At 40.0% G+C, this 9,697-nt stretch overlaps 1 protein-coding gene across 1 annotated transcript in view; it reads left to right on the top strand.

The window, feature by feature from the left end:
* The window catches only part of PSMA3 (proteasome subunit alpha 3), a 12,847-nt gene extending 3,594 nt beyond the window's left edge, over positions 1-9,253 (top strand). The window contains exons 4-10 of the mRNA XM_019474801.1: positions 214-287; positions 890-962; positions 1,942-2,007; positions 5,723-5,769; positions 8,203-8,270; positions 8,415-8,479; positions 9,065-9,253. Of these exons, the coding sequence (XP_019330346.1) occupies positions 214-287; positions 890-962; positions 1,942-2,007; positions 5,723-5,769; positions 8,203-8,270; positions 8,415-8,479; positions 9,065-9,109 (438 nt within the window). The 3' untranslated portion in view covers positions 9,110-9,253. The remainder of the gene's footprint in view (positions 1-213; positions 288-889; positions 963-1,941; positions 2,008-5,722; positions 5,770-8,202; positions 8,271-8,414; positions 8,480-9,064) is intronic.
* Positions 9,254-9,697: the final 444 nt, after the last annotated feature.

Below are 9,697 nucleotides of genomic sequence, written 5' to 3'. Positions count from 1 at the left end.
TGGAGGTACTTAAAAGACGTGTAGATGAGGCACTTGGGGACATGGTTTAGTGGTGGTCTTGGCAGTGTTAGGTTAATGGTTGGACTCGATGATGTTACAAGGTCTTTTCTAACCTAAACGATTCCATGACACGGAGAATTAAATTTTATTACTTGAGGTTTACTTATTTCTGTAAATAAAGTTGTCATTTTTTTTTTTTCTTTTTCCGCTTAGCATCTTGCGGACAGAGTGGCTATGTATGTGCATGCATACACACTATACAGTGCTGTCAGACCTTTTGGTATCAGGTAAGGCTTTCAAACATACACTGTTTGTAAGGATCTTTTGTTTCACAATTGCTGGAACTCTTTAGGTTGTCTAAGGGCTTTTTTTTAAACTTGGAATTAGTAACCTACAATTAATCTCGTAAACAGATACCCTTCCCCTTTCTTTTTGTGTGTGTGTAAAAGCTTAGGTGAAGAATTCAGATTTGCATAACAGTATGCCAAGCTTCTACATAGATTGCCAGTTCGTCCCTGAATTTCGAGGTTGCAGAGTTGATGCTGTTCAGTCTGTTACAGTGACGAAAGCAGAACTTTCCTCTACAATCATCCTGCTTGCCCTGATACCTGAAGAGTAGGTTACAACTACTATGCAGTTCTAGTACAAAGGGACTGATAAGACTGCAGTCTGCTGTCCAGTTATAGATAAGTAAAATGTTTCTGGCGGCTTGCAGGTGCTTGGCTGTCATGGTAACACTAAACTGTTCAGACAAGTTGCTTCATAGAATGTAGCAGGATAGTAGGAGTTTTGCTCCAAAAAGAATGTAGGAAACCTGAGTTGGTGTAGTCTCTGTAATTCTGTGTGTGTTGGTAGAAGAAATGTTGCTAATTTCACTTTTCCCCTCTAGTTTCATGTTGGGGTCCTATGATGATGATGATGGTGCACAGCTGTACATGATTGATCCATCAGGAGTTTCATACGTGAGTGTGTCAAAAATATTCCCATCTTGGCTTAAGTTCTCCTGTTAAAAGTTCCTAGTTAGGAAAATAGTAAGTGCCATTCCAAAAGAGCTGTTAATTTTTTCTCTTTTTGCTTGGGAAGATCTCTGGTGAATCACTGCTTAAAATGAACAGAGCTGGTTTTTGCTCATTCGCATGTCCTTGTTTAAACACACATTGTGTATTTCTTAGAAGTACGGTCTCTGAGAAACTAGTTTTAAAGCTTGTCTCTCAGAAATTTGGGAGTTCGTTCCACCTGGCTATATCCAACAAAAAGTCCCATGCACTGCCCAAAAAGGGCAGGTATTGGAGCGATACCCCGCTCACAAAATACTGCGGGTATGAGAGAGCTTCAGGTAAGAGAGGGCTGCTACTCTGACACTGGCTGCTAACGGTGAAGTCAGATCAAAATAGATGCTTTTGTTAATTGTTGTTTGTGCTGCCTCTTCGGCTGTGTGTTACGCACAGGATGATACGCGCTCATACTGTTGTGATTTTTTTACTTTTCTTTCAATATATCCAATACTACAGCTGTTGAGGGAAAGAGAAGTGCTTAATTTTTGTGTGCTTACACTTCAATATATTTTCATGGTAGGTGGGTTCAGTGGTTTTTTTGATCCTGTAGAACTTCTCTAATTCTAGTTTGCTCTTCCATTTACTGTAATAACAATTAAAAAAAATTGCCTATTGCAACAAATTGAGCAGATATGTTTCTGTCCAGGAACTACTGAGCTTTTCTGTTTTCTATCAACAGTGGTAGTACTTAGTTTAGTAATTGGGTTCGATTCAACAATTTGGGAATGTGCCCCGAGAAAGAACAATACCGAGGTTTACTGTATATTAGCCTCTGGCTATGTGAGTAGGGTGGGGGTTGTCATATGCTAAGTGACAGTAAGAGCTGTGGAGGGCTTCGTATTTAATTAAATGTGCATATTTTTTATTTCTTTTTTTTTTTTTTTAGGGTTATTGGGGGTGTGCCATTGGTAAAGCCAGGCAAGCTGCAAAAACAGAGATAGAAAAACTTCAGGTATGGTGTTACAGTTTTGTTGTGCTGTTTCGAGACAAGTATTATTATGTGACCTTTTTGGATGCCTAAAACATGTAAAATACAAGAGAAGCAGACGGAGTATTTCCTTGTGTGTTCTAGGAGATGTTTTACCCTCTATAATAGCAGTATTTCTCAAGTCCTGCCCCTGGGCAATGGGTGGCCCGTAGGGAGTGTACATGTTTAAAACAGGAATCATAAACATAACATTCCCATGCATGCCAGCGAGCAAAGTAATTGAGTGAATATAAAATTGTAACTAAGTTTTTAGCAGTGAATGAAAACCTTAGGGCAGCACTGTACAGGGTGGTATATCTATTTTTTTCCAAAGGTTTTAGATGATCCTTTTGTTTAAAAAGTTGAAAAAAGCTGGTCTTGTTAAGGACAATGAGTGGAACTGCAGAATACTGAATGACCCCTGGAATATTATGACTCTGAAAATGTAATGGAGAAAAATAAAATCCTTGCCAGGTAAGACGGTGTTTCCCAGCTGGCTAGTGTTGAGGTACTGCCTTTTTTCAAAAGATGTGTTCAAGTAGCTTGTTGTTGCTGACTGTAACATACCTTTCAAAACATCTTTACATGTCTGATGAAAAGGACTTTAGTGCTGCGAACACTCGGAAGAGTACAACCGTACGGCACACCATCATTGATACCAAAAAGAGCTGTTTCTGTTCAGCAATTTCCTGCTTGCACAATACTGTAACTTGCCAAGTGTTACAAGGAGGTTCCGCGAGTGCACACCGAGTTGTTGTTTCGTAGCCTTCTGAATGCGCATGCAAACGGTTGGCTGTGTAAAACTAGCCTGGGGAGAGAAGACTACTGAAGCGTGCCTTAAGCTGATTTAGAACTACGTCGGAAACCTAGAAGACTTCTGTCCTTCTCTTGTGTTTTAATATCTGACACCCTTGGAATCAGAGACAGTTCACGTGGGACAAAATCCTACTGCTGGTCTGTCTCATGTAATTCTTACTTTATACTCTGCTTGCACCTTATTTATGGTTTCGGTCTGCAGAAGTACATCACAGCTGTTCATGGGAAGGTTCGGAGTTCCTGTGCTGGTTATGCTTTTACGAATAGTCTGCTTATGGTGCTGTAGCATCGTAACTGAAAAATTACAGGGAAAAACTACAGTGTCCCTAGACTTCATTCAGTCTCGAATCCAGTCAGATGCTTGAATACCAAATTAAAAGTCAGAAGCCTACAAGATCGTCTGATCTCGATACTGGAATCATGGTATCTGGGAAATCGTAATTTCGATTTCCATGAGTGCAAATTGGCAGAAAGATGATGATATGTTGGGTAACATAATCTACCCCCAAAAAAATTCATTTCCTGCGCAGTGCTGGGATTTCCAAAAACTTTTGTTATATTGACTGAGTTTTTGTACAGCTAGTAAGTGTGTATATTGCTTGAACTTTACAGTAGAGCCTGTAAAATTTAGTACATGGGAACAGTGGTGTGCCATATGGCCTAACTGTGCATTTATTTATTTAATGGCTTGTTTGCAGAATTTCTTCAGTAGCGTGTATGATCGTGTCACAGCAATGTGAAGCAAGTCGAGTCTTGCATGCCGATGCTTTTTGTTAACCGTAGACTGGGCGGGTTTCCAGGTCAGAGTTAATTTTGACAAGATGAATTTGTCAAAACTGAAATGGGAAAAAGACAGAAGTACAAGAGCTTTTGTGGGGTGATACCGCCTACGGTAGCCTGTCAGCCAAGATTTGTTCCTGTGGAAGAGATGACTACAGGTGGAAAGTGAGAGGCAAGCAGGCAGTCAAAACTTTAAACCCGCCTTACAGGTACTGCAGAGCAGGTACTATATCTGGGAGGGGACGTAGTATGGGAAACCCTCGTATGTAGCTGAGGGAGCAGGCAGAAAACATTGCGTTGATCGCATCCGTTGCATCTTATGCAAATGCCCGATATCTTCAGCTGTGGGAAAACTTTGTCGTCGTGTGGAGAGTACTTGAATCTCTTGATCTCTCCTACAGTGCTTCTCACGCAGCTTCGATGCGACGTACAACTTTTTCACGTATGGACATAATCGTAATTAACTCCTGTGATAAACTGTTACAGTGTTTACTCTTATTGTCTGCAGAATTAACATACCTGGGATGGGAAAAGGATAATGGCAGAAAATAAATTTACTTCAGTTTTCTTGCTTGTAAATACGCGTGATGGTAGCAGACCTTTGGGTTTTCCGACTTCGTTACTAACTTTATATGCATAAATACACATAGTGTCACACAAATACTTAAATTACTAACTTTATATGCATAAATACACATAGTAATTTAAGTATTTGTGTGACACAAGTTATATTCGTACACAGCAGCCAGCGCTCTGTGTGTTATGGATTGAGTGTCACAAATGTAAGGGCTGGGGCAATGGGTCTCTGTTCAGGAAACTTCCTGGGATGGCACTGTGGTGGCATGTCTGTCTAACCAGGCGTGGGCATTTCTTCTCTGGCCCACTGCTTCCGCGGGTGTGTGCTTCACCCCGGGAAGTGCTGTGACGCTCAGCGTGAACAAAGGACTGTTGTCATCTTCATTCCTTCACCAGTGTCTCAAAACTAGCTTCGGTACTACAGTTTTGAAAACGTTTTGGGAATTGGAAGAGATGTAAACTATATATAATCAATGGTTTACATTCTGAGCTCAGTGTAAATAATGGGGGGGAAGAAATGATAATTTATTTTGAACTTGAAAATCATTGTATGCTAGGGAAATCATCAGTAAAATGTATAAGGTATTGGACTTATTTTGTGACTAAGGGCCCACTGGTTTCCGTCAGTAATGACAGGTGCATTCTTGTGAGCGCAGTATCAAAGGCTGATGTCTGTCTGGTTTGTGCAAATGAAACCTTGAGAAAGGAAATGAGGCTAATCTTGTTTCAGCCCTGAATTAATGAAATATAGTAGAATTATATTACTACTTCATAGTCCAGAAGAGTTGACTGGTGAGAGGTTTGACCTACAAAACATAAGTTTATTACATCATGGAAATTGGCACGGGACTTTGTTTTGATTACCTGTGAAACTGTCAGAAGACTGTGATACAACAGTGAGAAAATACGGAAGGAGATGCCGATACCTTGCTCGGGCACACCGTTGGTTGTTAACACTGGAACAATATTCTCCTCTTAGGGCATTACTTAAAAGTCAAAACTGCTTGCATAAAATGTTGGTAAGACCAAAAGTATTACTATGCTGCCTAGAAAGACTATGAATATTATACGTGAAAATATGGTGCCTCCCCCATATTGTACATGTGGGTACTTTATGTCAGTTGATCATAAAGCATCTAAGAACAAGTCAAGCTTTTACGACGCTAAGGTTATCTGTTCAGCTTCTAAGCTTCCAGCTGGTGGGTGCTTTAAGCTGGGGAAGTTTCCACGTAACAGTTTCTTCGTAGAATCTTTCAGCTGTAAAATTCTTCCCTGGAAGAATGACTTGCATACAGCAGGCTGAAAGACTCATCGTAGGGAATAAATTTGGTTCTAGTCTTAGAACCTAGTCTTAACTTCGAGTTAAGTTAAGTCTAATCTTAACTTAGAAGTTAAGAAGTCTTAACTTCTTGTCGCTTTTATGACTGCTGAACAGTAAGCTCGTTAGGCATGTGCAGCCACTCGTGTTCTGGCCTTGTGGAAATGGAAACCAGTGTATTCTCTTAAGCTGTGTATTTTTTGTCTACAGATGAAGGAAATGACCTGCCGTGATGTTGTTAAAGAGGTTGCGAAAATGTAAGTCCTCCAACCTGTTTTTCCAACTCGACAAAAATCCATACTGGTGAGCTTGCCATGGTTTCAAACTGAAGCTATTCCTTTTAAATTGGGTACCAGGTTTCATTTCTACTAGATGGGTGCTCACGCTGACTCCAGTATCTTCTGCTATTAGTATTTTTTCTCTTCTTGTGAGATGGGATACGCTACTCAGTACTGAAAAACGCCGAAGGATGTGAAAAATACGCCTTTTGATCTCATCTGCTACTTTTTATAGGTGCAACTTGTAGCAGCAGTGGATTAAAGGTTAAACTGTCTGAATATAGTCGCTGGTTTTAAAATACATAAATGAGGTGACCGATGGGGGAAACTCCTTGGTGTCCTGATTCTGAAGAAAGAGCTGTACGCTTTGTTACGCGGATGGACCAATGAACTGCTGCTTCAGACACAGAGCAGCAGTCCAGAAATGAAGCTGAGGTCTTTGACCCAGCCTTCCTCTTTGCCTAAAAAAAGACTCAAGTGCTTAGGGAAGAAGCAAAGTGTAACTCCTTGTTTAATGATGTAGATAGGGTATAGCTGTCTCATTTAAATGATAAAGCTCGATGCCACGTGAAAAGACTGGAAATATTTAATTTGCTATTTACCGATGCAATTTAGGACAACACATCAGTGATAGAATCGCCTGTAGTCACTAATACTATCCCACAAACTCTATGTGAGGTTAGTGTATTTACAGGGAAAAAAGGTACCGTTCAGTGAGTCTTGTACTAGTGAGGGGAAAAAAGATAGCAGGAAGAGAGAAGACTTTCTGCTAGGTAGAGCATGAATTGGCCAGCAGTAAACTATCTTGAAAATACTTTGTGAATTAGTATCTCTTCAAAGACATACAAGTATCCTTTCAGGTATCTGCAACACTTCATTTTAAGGCTTTAGGGACATGTTCTGTGCTTGTCACAAATTTAATAGTCTGCAGCTGCAAAACTGTAATCTCCAGCATTTTATGGCTATTGCGTAGAAGGTCATAAAGAAGTAATAAATGTGCTTCTATCATTGGTGTTGCAGCATGTGGGCTTATTTCAGAGTTTGTGTCTGAGGCTGTCATGGCAGCGGCTAGAGGAAAGAATTTGTGGGATCTCTGTTCTTAAAACCTAGCAAGGACCTCAAAGCAGTTCTAAAGCGGCACAAATAAGGCATGGATTTTCAAATGATGAAGAGACTTCTGTTCTTCACTTCTGCCTCAGCTCAAAACTTAACAGCAGCTCTAGATACAGTTCTGGGTTTCAGCTCAAGTTCAGCTCCTTAGTAGCATTTAGCAAGATAGCAAAGATTTTGATCATTTTTTTAATCCTAAAATACTAGCCAGAGTCCAGAGTAATGATTTCTTCAAGAGCTTGTAATGGTACGCTTTGTTGCAAGACTTGTAACCAGCTGAACACATAGGGAAGGCCTACAGATCATCTTGGGCAATGATCGGTAAGCCCAGTCCAACAGTGACAGAAGGGTGTCAGAAGAACATAAGGCTATAGTGGTATTTCCCTGGACACCAGTGTTAACTTTGTTCTTTATATTTGTTTCACGATACTTTTATCAATCTTTAATTGGAAGTACTTAGTGTGGTGCTGAAGGTATCCTTCCTTCCTCCACTATCTCCAAGCTTTCTACGTTGGCTAGAAGTAGCCGGTATTTTCAGCTTTGGACTTATTAATGCTTTCTGAAACAAGCTAAGGCATACAACCTTCTCAACAAGTGAAGCCACAGGTTATTTTAAGTTCTGCTATTGTTTTGAGTGTGTCTCTCAACTCAGGGTTGTTAGTTTGTTGACGTGTTCTGCCACCGAGGACTGAACACTGTGATGCGGTCAAATCAGTATTGCTATTAGAGTGTAACACCACTCGTATCCCACAGACTAAGGAGTGATTTTACTGGTCTGGATGGTACTGCATACGCTGTAATACCACTTGTCGTTTAAATTCTGATTACCATCATGTTTGCCATAAGCATGGCAGTCTATATGGAGATCTATGTACAGGCTTCTAATTAGACACAAGATACTGTGGTGTTGGGATTTAGCCTTAAGTGTAAACTGAAATAAGATTTACAGGGGAAATATAAGACGCTCCTAACGGTATTACAACTAATCCAGCAGCAGCAGGCAATGATGACGTAGCTTTGGTTCTGCAGTATTTGAATCTTAATGTTTGTTCTCATTAGGATAACTTGAACATCTCAACCTGCATCTTAGCTGTCATCATTTAATGTATTGTTACACTAGCAATTAAGCCTGGAAAGCTCTCTGGTGTCTGTGTTGGGGGGGGCGCAGGGGAGAAAGCATGGGGAGAGCTTCTATTAACCATAAGAAGAGTACTTCAACAGAAGAAACCTGTGAAAGGAAGAAAGTGTATTTAGCCTATTGATCAATCTGTTCTAACCTGTACTTTTGTCTGTTCCTTCCAGAATCTACATAGTTCATGATGAAGTAAAGGACAAAGCTTTTGAGCTGGAACTCAGCTGGGTTGGAGAAAGTAATGCATTTCTGTAATTTCTATAAACACTATAGAAAATGTGTAACTTTCTGTAACTAAAGTAAAACATTGCTTCTTAAATTCACTCTGTATGTCAAGGTCTTTGTGTGAATCCTACTTAAGATGTACTCTTTTTATTGGCAGTAACCAATGGAAAACATGAAATTGTTCCGAAAGACATCAGGGAAGAAGCAGAAAAATATGCCAAGGTAAGGTTGGACTTTGGTGTCGTCTCAGTGCTTCACTTGACAAACAGGTCTAGAGCAGAAGGAGCTGACTGAAGGTTAGGCTTCTACTGTTGTGATGGCTGGAAAATGTATAGTTACAACACACATCACTTCAGCGGTAGCTGATGTTACTCTGAAGGGAGAATAGTGACATTTTCAGTGTCATCCAGGGATAGTTCTCGCTTTCAAAAACAGTGTAATTCAGCAGGCTTGCACAGGTGGCGTGTTTCTCCTTCAAAAGTAAATGTAGTAACTCCTCGACAATGGTGTGAGTGAGTAGGAGGGGTAGTAAGTCGTGTTGCCTAGAACAGTTTTTAAAGATAACCAGCTGGAGAAAGTTCGACTTCCAGCGTTTAACAGCTTTGCTTTTGTTCTAAAAGTAGTGATGGTGCTCAGTATTACCTCCGAAAGATACGAACGAGCCTGCTGAATACAAGGCTTTGGACAGATTGAGAGGATTGTGAAGCTACAGCAAAACTCGTTTTGTTGTACAAAACCTTTTATTACGGGCTGAATTATAAAACAACTGTTAAACTATTTTTTAATTAAACTTTTTGTTTAAAACAGGAATCTTTGAAAGAGGAAGATGAGTCAGACGATGACAATATGTAACACATTGTTACTTCAAGACAAGTTCAACTTTTCTTAACTTACAACAGGTTTGTTTATAATGTATTAAGCATGGGATGCTATTATGTACTTGTTGGAAGAAACTGAGTGACCAACTTGCACTAATAAATTTTCCATTTTACTGTCTGTTAGCTTTTATTTCGAGAGCGTATAGGCCAGCATCACCAAGAAGCAACTGTACTCTGTATCAAAACAGACATTAAGAAGGAAAGATATTATCAGGCTGGTGTTGCTTCCTCTTACTACAGCACTCTATTGAGCCAGGCTAGGTACAGAAAAACAATCTGCTTAGAAATTTGACAAGTCTCTTGTTGACACTGCATAGTTTAATATTAAAAACTAGTACTTGGTTATTCCTTGATTAACCAGTATCACGATTTGCAGTTGATTGATAGCCACAGTCTGTGATTTGCTCTTGGCAGAAGAGATGAGAACATACCTAACGGTAAAACAGCTGGTTACAGGTTAAGGTGATGTGCACAGCTGACAACTCCAAACAGCCTACATAACAAGCGAGAGTTCAGGAAGAGGAGTTTTAATCTGAAGTATTAAGCCTAGGCTTATTTGAAG

This window comes from Aptenodytes forsteri, unplaced genomic scaffold, assembly GCF_000699145.1.
Source record: "Aptenodytes forsteri isolate BGI_AS27 unplaced genomic scaffold, ASM69914v1 Scaffold76, whole genome shotgun sequence".
Classification (NCBI taxonomy): Eukaryota; Metazoa; Chordata; class Aves; order Sphenisciformes; family Spheniscidae; genus Aptenodytes; species Aptenodytes forsteri.
Note: the sequence above shows the minus strand (reverse complement) of the source record. Positions and strands in the feature narration are given on the sequence as shown.